This window comes from Macaca fascicularis, chromosome 4 (assembly GCF_037993035.2).
Source record: "Macaca fascicularis isolate 582-1 chromosome 4, T2T-MFA8v1.1".
Classification (NCBI taxonomy): Eukaryota; Metazoa; Chordata; class Mammalia; order Primates; family Cercopithecidae; genus Macaca; species Macaca fascicularis.
Genome location: NC_088378.1, coordinates 15715722 through 15731228, shown reverse-complemented (window position 1 = coordinate 15731228; position 15507 = coordinate 15715722). Strand labels below are relative to the sequence as shown.

Here is a 15507-nt window from a genome sequence, read left to right as displayed (position 1 = left end):
ATTCCTCCAAATACATTATAAATACATTGTTTGGTATAAATATATTGCTTGTCTTAGAAAGAAAATTAACACAAAACAAATTTAAGTAAGCTTAGTAGTCAGACCACATATCTACAAATGACTTCCTTTCAAAGATTCCTTACATTTTGCAGCCTTTGTTTTAACATTTTTTGAAGGTTTATATATTATAATCCTTATTGTAGATTATACAATGAGAAAACAATAAAGCGGACTAATGCAACTGGCTGATATTGCCGTTGTTTTTTTAATCTGAAATTATGAAATCACTTGGAAAATCTAACATGACTGTATCCAGATTTTAAATAGTCGCTTTCAGCAACACACACACCTTCGCCAATGTCAAGTGATTCAAAGAAGGGGAAAAACAACTCCTTTGGTTGTCATTTTATTTACAGGATTTGTCTGCACAGCAGAGAAAAATGTTCCATTTACTTCAGAGACGGTCAGAGATTTCCAAGCCATTTGGCTCAAGAGATGGTTTAAATAGGAATGAATGTAGTATACCTTTAATTCTCTGAAGTAAGAGAACTCCAGCTGAGGTTTGGTCCAGGGCACAGTCTGCTCTCAACACTGAAGAAAATCTATCACATTAATCCCAGTGGCTCAGAGTCCAAAGCTGCGTGAACAGAATACTCAAGGATAGGAAGTGTGAGAAGAATGCTTTGAAAGAAACTTTAAAAACAAAACGACTATTCAGAGAATACCAGGTCTTATGTGGAATCATCTAGCACGTAAGGAAAGATATAAATAATTATGCCTGAGAAACATAACTAATTAAAAATAACTCTATGCATAAAAGGAAAACTATAGAATAACTTTTCTGCTCCAGTGTTAATGTGAGATGCCTCATAATGAAATAGTAGAATTTTTTTTTTTCATTTCATTTCACACAGACACATGAGAGATGGAGAGGAAAATTATATTGCCTGAAAATGCCAGGGTAGATTTACTAAAGATGTTATCATATGCTATATTTAAGACAAAAGTCTAATTGCTGTAATTTATCATACCTCTGGCTATTAAAACTGTGCCAATTTAAATATTTTAATCATTTGCCACTTTTGTACATAATGACTTTTTATAGAAGATTGTATGAAACATTCTGATTTTGTCAGCCTTTGTATGATTTTTAGGAGCTCCTTAAGTAAAATGAACATGCTTTAAACATGTAGTTGTGTTTCCATAAGTAATAAAAATTCCTTGTGTTTTTCTTTTAGTTTGTTCAGTAAAATACCTGGAACTGCTTTATAATTGCTTTATAAATGTTTGAGAGCACAAGCTGCTAAATCCCTTTTATTTTATTTTATTTTATTTTTTTCTGAGACAGACTGTTGCTCTGTCACCTAGGCTGGAGTGCAGTGGCGTGATCTCGGTTCACTTCAACCTCTGCCTCCGGGGTTCAAGTGATTCTCCTGCCTCAGCCTCCTGGGTAGCTGGGACTACAGGCTCGTGCCACCACACCTGGCTAATTTTTGCATTTTTAGTAGAGACAAGGTTTCACCATGTTGGCCAGGCTGGTCTCGAACTCCTGACCTCAAATGATTGGCCCGCCTCTGCCTCCTAAGGTGCCGGCATTACAGGCGTGAGCCACTGCACCTGGCCTGAATCCCTTTTAATTCCCTGCACACACATCAAGCTTGTAGAAAGCAAGGTGGACCACACCCTTCCTTTTGGTTTAGAGAGAAGATTATTTTAATGATCAGTTAAATTTTTGAATAAAAATTACTCCACTGACTGACATGAATTTGCACCTTGGTCTTGAAAAGTCAGAGACTCATAAGACAGTCATGGAGGCAAAACTGCTCTTTAAAAAACAAACATTAAATAGTACTCTTTCTGGATGGTGGAAGAAAAGGTGGTAAGAAAGTGATCTTACAGTATAGAAGAAAAAAGTATCCCAGGAGTAAAGATGGCCGCTACAGGGAGAAAGAATGGAGGAAAGACAGCAAATGTGGAGAGAGAAGGAGCTGGAGGCAGATTCCTTTCCCTGCTGTGGGTGTGGGAGGCCTTTGGGAAATCTAACCCATTTCAGCAGAACACATGGGCTGCATCCAGTTGTCCCCACCCTGGGAGCCGCTCTGTGTCTTCATCTGGTTTTGTGTACCTGGTGAGACCACACAATCTTACATACCAGAGGACTCATGAGAGCAGCATTATGACTAAATCCTGTCTGTGTGTATTAAAACATAGCATTATTTCAAAGTTAAATATATATATAAGTTTCCTAAATCACAAGAAACCAGGGCTTCTTCCCCCCTTTATTGAGGTATTAAGGTGCTTTGAGCTGGATTCCTTAGGGTCACACAGCCAAGACCAGACCCTACATCTTCCCAATCCCAGCCCATTCCTGCTTCACCTCCTTTCTGTCCTCCCCTCTAAACCTGCTCTCATGAAAGTAGTTTTTGCACGTGCCTTTCCCTCGCACACCCCATGCCCAGTGCAGCACCCTCTGCCTGATGAATAACCAGGTGTTCGTTCTGCAGGTGCAAAATTCCCCATCAAGTGGACGGCCCCCGAGGCAGCCCTGTACGGGAGGTTCACAATCAAGTCTGACGTGTGGTCTTTTGGAATCTTACTCACAGAGCTGGTCACCAAAGGAAGAGTGCCATACCCAGGTAAGAGCAGGGCCTCGCAGACGTGGGCCTGGGATTGGAGGCTTTTTTGACACCATTTGGGGAAACTTCATCCACTTTGCTTTCTAAGCCCCATCCTCAGCTTTCTGCTGAGCTTGAGTTTGAAGAACACGGCCAGGTATTCAGCCAGAGAAAAGCAGAACTGGGAGCCACCATGTATGTAGACAAGCAGCCACCATGAACTGTGTGTCAGGATTAATGTAAGTAGCAGCTGGTCTAAATGCTTCAGTCCCCTTCCAGTTCATAGAATCCCTCCTGTCTCAGTAGGAGTATGTGTCTGTGGTTCTCAGAGCAGAAATGTCACTGGCAGTGCCTCTGCCCAAATGGAGTTTGCGGACATGTCTGGGAAAGAGAAGGAGAAAAGCCCCACTGCTTTTTGATTACACTGTAGCACTGACCCATGGAGTGAGCCTGGGAGGAACATGCCAGGACCTGTTCTCCCCGCAGGACCCAGCTCCAGATGGCCAAAGAGAGCAGAGGCACATGCGAAGTGCAATTTAGAGCCACTCACTGCCTGTTGCTGAACAGTCAAAACATGTGATAGCAAAGCAAGTCTAATGTAAAGAAATCGGAAATTCTTAGACTCTGGAATGTTTCTGGATTATCAGATTGATGCTTTCCAAAGGAAGCACGAGTTTGGGTTATCCATGCTTAAATTGATGAACGTCGACAGATGGTGACATAAAGGACACCCATGCCATTTCACCTCCACGCTTTAGTGGTTACAGCACAGGGACGATCTGCTTTTTTGAAATGTTAAGGACATATTTTTCAGTTACTGCTGAGTGAAGAAAGAACATAGCTCCCCCTCATTCTCTGTCTAAGAAAGGAGCTTAAAGGAAAAAAACAAACAAGAAAAAAAAAAACAGTGATAGAAACGATAGTGAAGATTAATGAGGAATTTAGGTCTCCTGCAAATTCTGGGTTTGTAATCATATCTTTGCAGTCAGAGGAGCCAGCGAAGGCAGATTAATTTGTAATCCCTTTGTTCCTTTTTATGATTGTTTCTGGTCATCTTCAGAGAACACAGAGAGGGGCACGTCAAGATAATCTCATTCTGGGTTGGTGTAGCCTTGAGACTCCTAGGAGAGCCAGGTTGACATGGAGGCAAAATTGACAAATTCCCGGTCTCTGAAGTGCCGGCACTGGGCGTTTAGAGATGCGGGTGTAAGTCAGTTTTGTTGATGCTGCAGTGACTGCTGCTGCCGGCATGCACACACGGGCAGACACTCCAGGAATCGCCAACCAGCACAGAAGAAAGGGCCGCCCTGGGGGATGGAGCATAGCGTGGGTGTTTCCGAATCGCTTCTCAAAGCGGGAGATGTGTGGGTCTTGGGACGGTGAAGATGTGCAGGCGTCTCTTCTTTATTTCTTGTCTGAATTTTGAGCTGATTTCTTCCTGATCCCCCCAGGTTTATAGTCACCCTGTGTGTTAAATGCAGTCAGGGAGGAAAGGTTAATGTTGTTTGCGTTGCTGTGAAGCCTTCCCTTGCAGTAAATACAAAGCAGCTTTTTGTTACTCAGAATCTCACACAGAAACCAAGACAAAGGGGTGGAGCGGGGGTGGGGGGAGCCTGGGAGAAGGAAGGCAGGTGCGTGTTTCTCAGGGAGTCTTTTGTCAGGTTTGCTTTTAGCATAAAGAAAATGGCCTCATTTTACCACTTAGACCAGGATTCATTCATTCAGCGTAGCTTCAGTCACTGTGAACTGTGCCAGGCATTTTCCTCTATCCAGGAAATACTGCAAATAAGACCTTCATACTCTCAGCAAGCCTTGATTAGTACCTGCCTCAGGCTAGGCATTGTCAGCACAGTGGGCAAGTAAATACATTTAGCCCCTGTGTTCGTGGACATTACAGTCAGATAGATAAAATATGCATCAAATCCAGGAAGAAACCAGCCTTCTTTATTCCTGGTTTATTATTAGAGGGAGTCATCCTGAAGGGATGGATTACTTGGCTTTACCTACTATGGGGCCTAGATCTTCATTCTGATAATGGGGTCAGGGACACCTGATCCAGGTATCCACACACAGCAGGTCTGAGAGGGACTCTTCATGCCGAGTCCTGTGAGGATGGCAGAGGAGTCTGAAGTGAGAACTAACTCCAGCGGCTCCTGCAGAGAGAGCTGTGAGCAAGTGCTGGTCTGCAGTGGGCTGTGAGAACTGCCTCTAGCCCTGGAGGAGTGCTGGAGAGAGGGGGCTGTGTAAGGAAGGCAAGTAAGCCAGACCTTGGAAGGCAAGCAGGGTTTCCTCAAACCCAGAAAGTGGGAAAGCATCCCAAGGTCTGGCACGTGGGAAGGCACGTAGGCCTGGGAGGACAGTTCCAGGGATCACAGGATGAATCTGAGAAGATGCCACGTGCAGGGACACACCTGGAGATGTGGCTGGAAAGGTGGCCGAGAGCCTGCGTTGGGGCTTCGCTGGTTGGCAGTGGTGACCAGGGAACTGTGTCCTCATTGGGGGTGTCATGAGCTGGTCCTCATTCAAAGAAAACCACAAAAAATTGTCCCCAGGCCTGTTCCTACTCATGGGTTCTTTCTGGGTTTTGTTTTTTAACATAGCTATAATCCTATTTAATTGGGTTTGTGAATCCAACAGAAAATTCTCCTTGAGGGAGAAGCTTTTACAGAGGGATTCCAGTTACAGGATTATTATCCTAACGAAGGATAATAATTCCTAAGGAATAAGAGGTTTCACGAAGCTTCCTTCAGATGTCACTCTGAAAACAAAGACAAATTCCTCTCTGCATTCTTGCTATTTGTTGGACAAGTCAGTCAGTGTACGCTGAGGGCTCACTTCTCAACTTCCCATGTTGTGTCTTTGTGCCTGTTGCTAGTACCCCAGGACGGACTCTGAGTCCCGGTCCGTCATGATTTCCATTCTGCATTTTGATGCAGTAGTAATGTCTCGACTGCCTAGAGTATATTTTCAAGTAATGCTTTTTTGGAGAACAGTAGATGGTGGTACATTTTTCTGAGTCTTCCATACCTGAGAATAGCCTGCTGTTTCCTTGACACATAAGAAAGGTCCTTTGGCTGGTAGGTGAAGATGGAGGTGCAGGAGAAGGAGGTGACTTATAAATCGGTTTTATAAAAGCTTTCCAGGCATCTTTGCCCAGCGTGAAAGAAGGCCCAGAAGTGACAGTCCCAGAAGGAACTTACGTTGGAGTATGTGAGGTGTGACCAAATAAAGGGCAAAGGGAGGCGGAGATGATAGAACATTGGCAAGTTGTGTGAGAGGAATGGACAAAAAGGAAGGGAAGAGGACAATCTCAAACTGAATGAGAACTTTGAAGCCGAAGGAGAAAAAAATACTGAAATACGATGCTGAGATTAACAGGGGGGTGGTGGAGAAAGGTTACATCACCTTACCAGATGAGGAAGGTTGCTTTCAAGATGTGTAACAAGTATGGATGCAGTTCCAAGGAAGAGCTCCATCAGTTCCCTGCTAACAGCCTGACCAGAATGCATTCTCTGCATTGCAGGCTAGCTTGCTTTTCTGCAAGCAAGGGTTCAGAAGCATTCTTTACCTCAAGATTAGAACTGATTTCATACTGATGGATTGTTGTGTATGAGAAATAAAAACACTTAAATAAAAGCAGTTTTCTGGGGTTGCTGCATAAAATCAGAGTTATGCATTTTTACCTGTCATTTCATCTTTAAAACCGTTCTCAAATCCTTCTTTTCCTCTCTGCTTCCAGTTTCTCCCCGCCTCCCCACCACCCACCCACCATTCTACCATTGTCGCCAGCAGAGTTAGTATCCCAGAAAACACAGACCTGGTTATCTCACCCTGCTAGTTAAAAACGTCCACGGCTTCCCTTTGCCTTCTAGATAAATCCTAGAAACCGTAATTTTACATAGTTCTTTATAACTATTTTTCTGCAGTCATTCCACAAATATTTATTGCGTACCTACTATATGCCAGGTACTGTTGCAGGCACCAGGAATACAGCAGTGAAGCAACAGACAAATGCTGCTGCCCTCATAGACTTCCATTCTTCTTTGAGGAGACAAACAATAAACAAAGATAAAGAAGCAAAATATAGCTAGTAACAGCTAGGGAGAAAAATAAAACAGGGAAGGGGAGAGAGGGGAGAGTGGCAAAGGAGCACCTCACTGGTCAGTAAAGACCTGAAGGAAGCAAGAATCCAGCCAGGTGGGTATCTGGGAGCAGAGCCTTCCATCAGGGGAAGGGGAGAGTGCAGAGACCCTCCAGAACCACAGGAGGCTAGCATGGCTGGAGCAGAAGGAGCAGGAGGTCCCAGCAGCCCCAGGGTCAAATCAGATAAGGCCTTTCTAGCTCATGGTTGGAATTTTTGCTTTTACTCTTAGTGAGATGGGAAGTGAGAGGATTTGAGCAAGCGAGTGACATGATGTGACATGATTTCTCTCTTGCTGTCTTCCATCCTTCACACGTTACCCAAGACACATCAAGAGATCTCTGCTGAACATGCAAGCCTCTCTTTGTGGCTCCTCTGTCTGCCTGAGAACCCTTCAAAGCCCAGCTGAACATCATCTGCTTTGGAAAGCCTTCCCCATGTCCAGACCAAATGGGGTGCTCCCTCTGCTTGCCTCCATGACACCTAGCGTATTTCTGTTGGGCCCCCTGTTTGTGTGTCTGTATTTCTCAGTAGCTTCAGAGAAGGGAGTTCCTTTGATGGGTTCCCAAGGCCCAGCACGGGTCCACCCCATAGTAGACTCTCGGTAAGGATAAGCAAATAAATGAGTGAATGAGACAGAAAAAAAAGAACTCACCTGTGAGGTTTTTGAAACAAGGTTTTAAATTTTAGCCCATGGCCCGCAAAGCCTTTTAACTGTATTCCATTATCTTCACACATAGATACATATTTTCCCAGCCACAAGGTAGCCTCTGTCCTCAAAGTTGTTCTGGAAAGTTGACCCTGTGATCATTTCAAACATCATGTTCCAACACTATTCTAGGCAAAGTGTCCTGGCCATTCTGTGCCCTGGCTCTTAACTGAACAGCTGTTTTGTGGATTTGGCAGGACCTGGTAGAGCAGGAACCCTTTATTTATTTTTTTTTTTCCTTTTTTTTTTTTTTTTTTTTTTTTTTGAGATGGATGAAGTCTTGCTCTGTCACCCAGACTGGAATGCAGTGGTGTGATCTCAGTTCATTACAACCTCTGCCTCCGAGGTTCAAGTGATTCTCCTGCCTCAGCCTCCCAAGAAGCTGGGATTACAGGCACCCGCCATCACGCCCGGCTAATTTTTGCAGTTTTAGTAGAGCTAGGGTTTCGCCATGTTGGCCAGGTTGGTCTCAAACTCCTGACCTCAGGTGATCCATTCTCATTGGCCTCCCAAAGTGCTGGGATTACAGGCGTGAGCCACCACGCCCAGCCAGGAACACTTTCTTAAGCAAACCACACTTATTCATTGGAAGCACTTTCAAATCATTCAACAGATGACTTTCTTGAATACATCTAGTTGCTTGATAATGACCTGAAGAAGTAAGGAAAATTAATGAAACTGGTGGCTCTTTCCTTAAAGGATTGCAAGTGCCACTCTGGTCCTCCCTCCGCCTTAGAGACCTGAACCGTAGACACATTTTCCTCTGTGTTCAAGATAACAACAGGAGCAGGTTTTTCATGGGAGAGGAAAGGGTTAGGACTCTCCAGCCAGGAGGAGACTGGGAAGCCGAATGAAAGCTCTCATCTTAGCCGAGGGTGCAGTGTCTCTCCCTGGCTCGTCCACAGTCCCTGGGGTTTTCCTACAGCTCATGATGTTCCCTCGGAGAGGGAACCCTGCCTGGAATGCCCAGAGGTCATGCTGTCACCTCCCCCTACAAGGTTTTCCTTGGCCAGCATGTCGGGTGAGAAGAGGAGGGAGACCAGCAGAGAATGCGTGTGAAGAGGGCGGCCAGAGAGGGACTTTCGGCCCCCAGTCCTGTGTTCCAGCCCCAAGTGCTCCTTGGTCTCAGGGGTGCAGTTCCAGGGCCTTCCTCATGGGCACCCTGCCTCTCTTTTTCACTCCCTTTTTTTTCTGGGACAAAGGAGTTCTCTGTGATACTATATTATCAACTTCAAATACAGAAATACCTGTGTATTCAGTTACATGAGTAGCTGTCTTTCTGTGTGTATTAATACAATGGGCTGAATAAAAGCCGCTGTCCTGAGGTTATCTGGCAAGATGGGGAAAGAAAAACAAAACAAGTCATTATTGTACCTTCTCAAGATAAGTTCTTTATTCTCATCCACACTCTTCCATCAGCTTCCCTCTGCCCAGAATTTTCACAATGATCCTACACTAAAACCTAACTCGGCGTCACGGTTGTTAACCAGTACGATAGCAAGGACACATGAGAATCTGTTAATACAAGCACATGCAATGGCGCAGGCTCATGCTGAGCAAGCACCATTAACACCCCTCCTCCTTCCCAGCGCCAGCACAGCCCTGCTCAACAGACGTGTAAACACAGGGCCTTTTCACAGGGTTTATGCACAGAAGCAAGGGGAGCCTCAGACCCAAGGCCTTATGCGCAACGTTGTGTAATTCCCTTTGAACAGACAGCTCAGTTAGCAAAAGGAATTTGGATATCTGATAACCTAAACATCATTCCCATTGTTAAAGTGCTTAATTATTCACATGGCACAAAAACCCAGGTTTTGCAACCCATAGTCAAATCCAGATGCAAACATGGACAGATAACAGTTAAAATCCCTGATTGTACGGATATGGCCCATCTGAGATCCATATTGGGAAGCTGCACAAATGGAAAGCTATAAAACACAAACACTCTTCTTTCATAAAAGACATTTTTTCAAGTAGCTGAAAGCACAATGAATGTTGAGGTATTTTGTTAACAAATGGATGAGCTAAGTTCAAGGGAAGTCAAGTCACTTGCTAAAAGAGGCAAAATTAGAAGTCAAGAAGTGACATCTATTTCAGTGCTCTGCCAATGAAAGTAATTTTTATTCCTTCCCTATAGAATCTAAAAGAAGACCAGGTATAGCGGCTCACAGCTGTAATTCCAGTGCTTTGGGAGGCTGAAGCATGGAGGATCGCTTGAGGCCAGAAGTTCAAGATCAGCCTGGGCAACATGGCAAGATGCTATCTCTACAAAAAAATAAAAAATAATCAGCCAGGCATGGTGGTGCATACCTATAGTCCTAGCTACTTGGGAGACTGAGGTGTGAGGAGTATTGCTTGAGCCCAGGAATTCAAGGCTGCAGTGAGCCATGATCATGCCACTGCACTCCAGTCTGGGTGACAGAGCAAGACCTTGTGCCTTAAAAAAAAATTTATTTCAAAGAATCTAAAAGAAAAAAGGGAAGACTACGGAGTTCATGTACAGCTCAAAGAAGTGGAATAGGGAAGTTTAAACAAAAAGGGAAAAAAAACACACACACACAAGAATAGACACTGTTGGCAACCCTGCAGAGTCAGAGTTTGAAAGTGAGAGTTGGAAACTTGACCTCTGAGTTTGCTGGAGGAAGCCAGCAAAATGATTTAGAAAGGATAATATAATCGTAATGGCAGGAAGTGAGTACAGTCCTCTTGGCTAGAGAATCTCAGTTACAATGTTTGGGGCAGACCAACTGGAAATGATGCTACGTCAGGGACCACGTTTGAAAGCCTAAATCTAAGTTGACAGGAGGTGTTCCATGGAGGCTCTGGGAAAGAGGGACTCGAAGGCAGACCTCCACACAGTGGACTTACTAGTCTCGCTCTGTCACCCAGGCTGGAGCGCAGTGGCGTGATCTCAGCTTACTGCAGCCTCAACCTCCTGGGGTCAAGCAATCCTTCCACCTCAACCTCCTGAACAGCTGGGACCACAGGTACAGGCCACCATGCCCAGCTAATTTTTGTCCTTTTGGACAGACAGGGTTTTAACATGTTGCCCAGGCTGGTCTCGAACTCCTGAGCTCAAGCAATCTGCCTGCCTCAGCTTCCCAAAGTGCTGGAGGTGTTTTATGGATTGAATACTGTTCAGTTGTACCCTATGAAAGTGGCCCACCACAATGGCCTGTTTTCCTGAGTGATTCTAGAGAGACAGCAGGAGGGGCTGCTTGCTCCCATGGGGCTCAAAGGGCGGATTGGAACAAAATTGGACAGTGGCCTCTGTGCTTGCTGGCTCCCCAGCCCCGAACCTCCTCTCTGTGGGAACCACGGGACACTCATACTGCTGGAATGTGGCTCTTCCCACAGTCAGACACCACTGGCCAGCCAGGACCTCCCCTCCTGTTGAAAAATGCTCTCCCTTGCAGCTCCCACTAGGAAACCTGGAAGGCTAAACTGTCTATGACGTTGTTTCCCTAAAATGTGCCCAGACACTGTGTTTTATAAAGTTTCTGTCTCTTCTTTCTGTTAAGAAAGGAGAAAAAGGATCCCAGCTATTCGGGAGGCTGAGGCAGGAGAATTGCTTGAACCAGAGAGGTGGAGGTTGCAATGAGCTGAGATTGTGCCATTGTACTCCAGCCTGGGCAACAGAGCGAGACTCCGTTTCAAAAACAAAAGACAGGAGGAAAAGGAAAAGCATTCCCAGTACTCTTGTCCACCTCCTCAGTTGGAAGTGCAATAAAAAGGTTCTTCTGACTGGGCACGGTGGCTCACACCTATAATCCCAGCGCTTTGGGAGGCCGAGGCAGGCAGATCACTTGAGGCCAAGAATTCAAGACCAGCCTGGCCAACATAGTGAAACCCTGTCTCTGCTAAAAATACAAAAAAATTAGCCAGGTATAGTGGCATGCACCTGTAATCCCAGCTACTCGGGAGGCTGAGGCAGGAGAATTGCTTGAACCTGGGAGGTGGAGGCTGCAGTGAGCCAAGATCATGCCACTGCACTCCACCCCAGATGACAGAGCCACGCTTTGTCTCAAAAAAAATAATAAATAAATAAAAAATAAAAGGATTCTTCTCTCTAGTGTTCCCATGTCTCTCAAGACACTCTCCCAACTGCCCTGGTGCCCAAACTCGTGTTTATTCCCTTCCTATTCACTACCCTTCACCTCTTAGGTATTAGGTAAAGCCAATGTCTTGGGGAAAAGTGACTAAAAAGAGGAAATGACAGTTTTCTCTCTAACAAAAATATGAAACCATCTAAGAAGAAAAAAAATGAAATAGACCCATCTTTTTGGTAGTGTGCAGAGTAAAAGCCATTTTAAAAAATTATTTTTAAAAAAACATGATTTTCAAAATTCATATAGCTGAGAACACTATATTTTAAATACAGGTTGAGTATCCCTAATCCAAAAATATGAAATCCAGAATGCACCAAAATCTAGAGCCTCTTGAGCACTGACAGCGCTCAAAGGGAATGCTCCGCTTTAGGTTGAGCAGCCCTATGATGCAAATATTTCAAAATCCTAAAAAATCTGAAATTTAAAACACTCCTGATCATAAGCATTTCAGAGAAGGGACACTCACCCTGAATTAACACAATCCATTCAATTTAACTTTTTTTTTTTTTTTTTTTTTTTTTAGCTATTGTTTATAAAATAAAAACTAGCCTAAGCCTTGCTGAGTGGGCGTATCTTGATTGCAGTTATTGTTGCAGAGGTACATTGTGAAGAGGCCAGGTCTGTAGGTCAGCCCGTGCCAGTCCTGGTTTATGGATGGTTGGAAAAGAGCTAGTCCCATTCCAGTTGTCATTGTCAGCCAAGTGCATTGTGGAAATATCCCACTTTCCTGGCAAAGCTATCATTGGTATATTTCCACTTGGCCCAGTGCGTGGAATTGTTTTCATACGCTTCCCATGCTTTGAGAGGTCTGCGCAGAAGAAAACATGAGAAGAGGAGTGGGGAAGAGCAGAGGGGTTCAGACAGGAAAAGGGGGAGAGCGAGAAGGAGCCTGACCCTGTGGGTCTGCCAGGGCCCTGCATAGTCCAGCTTATACCCTATCCCCTGGCCTCCAAATGCCCAGGAAGCAGACTGCCTCGGAAGACACTACATGTTGAGGTTCACATCACCAAGTCTGCTGTGTCCAAGGCTTGGACTGAGCACTGGAAAAATGACCCAGTGGCCAATTAAACTTTCCACTGGCAGACATTGGATGAAAACTTTATTTTTAAGTGAAATCTTTCCGTTTGAGTAGTGTTTTTTTTTTTTTTTTTTTTTTTTTTTTTTTGAGACAGAGTCTCGCTGTGTCTCCCAGGCTGGAGTGCAGTGGCGTGATCTTGGCTCACTGCAAGCTCCGCCTCCCGGGTTCACGCCATTCTCCCGCCTCAGCCTCCCAAGTAGCTGAGACTACAGGCGCCCGCCACCACGCCCGGCTAGTTTTTTGTATATTTAGTAGAGACGGGGTTTCACCATGTTAGCCAGGATAGTCTCGATCTCCTGACCTCGTGATCCACCCGCCTCGGCCTCCCAAAGTGCTGGGATTACAGGCTTGAGCCACCGCGCCCGGCTAGTAGTTTTTTAATGAAATGAAGCACGTACTGACATGCACTCTGTGGAGAATAGGAAAATGATTAAATTCTGTGCTGCCATTTTGGGTGGCGGCACTCAGAGCCAGCGTCAAGCATTAGGAGGCATTTCAGGGGCTGTACCACCCCCAGAAGGATCTGTCAGGCCCTTCTGCCTGTCTCCCCTCCAGTTCCTGTGGGCTCCTGGAAGGGACAGAGACACAGGAGATTTCTGCAGGTCCAAGCTCTGTCGTTGCTGAAATATGAAACCAAGGACTGTACTGAAAGATGCGGCAAGGCAAATGCTTTGGAGAATGCCAATTCTGCTATGTGATTACACACTCTTCCTTCCTAATCTTTCTGGGCAATACGTATGAAGAAATAGAAACAGTAAATAGTGTCGTAACCATTTCAGGTTTTGTGGCCAAATGAGGTCAGTTCAGATCAGTTCTGCAGTCAAGTGAGTTACAAAAACTTGATGGTGTTCAGAGCTTGTTGGATTGCGGAATTGTGGAGAAGGAAATGCTGGCCTCTGACCGCATTTGTCTAGAGCCCAAAGAGAAGCCTGCCTTTCATTCCCGAGCAGCTCCAGTTCCTCCCTTGCTTCCAGCTCCCCCGCCCCCATCCCCCGTTTTCAGCCATTGGAGGAGGATGTAGGCTAATTAGCCACAGTGCTGCCTCTCCCTCTGCCCAAGCAACTGAGGAAGTCACTGGAAAGGCATGCATGGCACAGAGGCAGGGACCCTGACTCCCTCACCAAACCTCTCTCTCTGAAATAAGGGGTCGCCCTGACACGTGAGTGAGGTTATTTTACGACAATTGCATTGAAGGCCTACTTCAGTACAGCAGAAATAATATATGAATTTTTATTATCTCAAGAAATGATCATGGCAGAGAGTAAGAAAGCATCCTGAAAAGGTCTGGAGGGACGTGCGACGGACGGGCTGTGGTTGACAGCCAGGAGGAGCCAGGATGCACTCAGCTCTGCAAGTAACAACACAACCACGAGGACTGGCAACAGACCCCAAAGTCTGAGTGTTCCCTGCCCAGGGGGACAGGCTGTGCTCTGGGCCAGCGCCTCTGGCTGTGCTGACAGGTTTCCAGCTAGCAGGTCACCACCTCCCCTGGAAGTAAAGGGAGCGAGCTCCATGCGTATGGTGTGTGCTCCTGCTGGCTGTAGCCCTGGGAAAGAGGGGAAGAAATCTTGGTTTCTATATGGCTTGACGTCGAGTTCTTGCTCCTGCAAATTAACCAGGTCAGAAATTGGGGAGGATTCCAGATGACAGCCTCACCAGCCAGGAAGCAACCAAAGGATAGCACAGCTTGACAGGGAGCTGCCAGAAGGTGATCTAATGAAAAAGGGAAGCAAAACTAGAGAACAGTGGTCGGCAGTAGTTGGGAAGAGGTCAGGACATTGGCCACCCCCTAAGCATGGTAGTTCCTGTAGTGTTAAGGCGGCCAGTGTGCAGGAGTCCGCACTCTCTAAGGAGTTAATGATCTGTCTTCTGTTAGTGCTATGCAGCCCAGTGTTTCAGCAGCTTCCCCAGAGTCAGGAAGACCTCAGATGATGGATGGCCTGGCTGAGGTCATCAGTAGAGATAGGCCCCGGACATGGTCTGTCTCCCCATCAGATTCACCAAACCTCAGGGCAGTGGGGTCACAGGGCCAGACAGTGCCCAGCCACGCTGGCATGATGGCAGATTTCCCACAGTGAGGAACTAGGAGTTTGCCCAAGCATGAGGAAAACAAATTTATGAAGTTCATAAATGGAGTTTATAAATGCTATAAACAAGGGGCAGCATGCTTTCATTCTGTGTGGATTTTTTTGTCTGCTTTATTCATATATTTTTGTCAGTTTAATTGAAGTATAATTTACACACAATAAAATTCAACAATTTTAAGAATGCAGTTTATTGAGTTTTGACAAACATAAACAGTCACACCACCCCATACATAATATAGAACAGGGGTTGGCAGATCTGGCCCCCAACCTGTGTGTGTTTTGTACATTTTTAAAGGGTTGTTAAAAAGAAGAAGACAGGGATCATATGTGACCCACAAAGCCAAAAATATTTACTGTCTGGCCTTTTACAGGAAAAGCTTGTTGACCCATTGACCCTGACACTGAACATTCCCATCCCACTTGGAGATCCTTCTGGCCCCTTTGCAGGGATTCCTCCCCTCCCCAGGCAGCCACTGATCTGCTTTCTGTAGATGTAGTTGTGCCTTTTCTAGAATTTCGCATAAATGAAATCATACAGTATGTTGCCTTTTGTGTCTGGCTTGCTTCACTTATATTGCTTTGGAGAGTCATTCTGGATTTTTGCATGTCTCGGTTCTGCACTCCTTTATTTCTGAGTAGCATGGCAAGGTTTGACTCCTGGGGGGAATGGGGGCACTTCACATGTTTTAGCCACCTGCAGATGCAAAGAAGAAGAAAGGGGATCTGCAAGTGTGGCGGTCAGGGCCTGGAGCCCCGGGGTGCCCACTC

At 45.5% G+C, this 15507-nt stretch overlaps 1 protein-coding gene across 14 annotated transcripts in view; it reads left to right on the top strand.

Annotated features, from left to right (window-relative positions):
* FYN (FYN proto-oncogene, Src family tyrosine kinase) overlaps positions 1-15507 on the top strand; it is a 209773-nt gene that overhangs the window by 193583 nt on the left and 683 nt on the right. For 13 of the 14 annotated variants that reach the window (XM_074036906.1, XM_074036907.1, XM_065543229.2 and 10 more), the window contains one exon: positions 2505-2636. In XM_074036906.1, coding sequence (XP_073893007.1) covers positions 2505-2636 — 132 coding nt within the window. Of the gene's footprint in view, positions 1-2504; positions 2637-5750; positions 8726-15507 lie in introns of those variants that run through there. The other variant, XM_065543228.2, reaches the window with a different exon arrangement.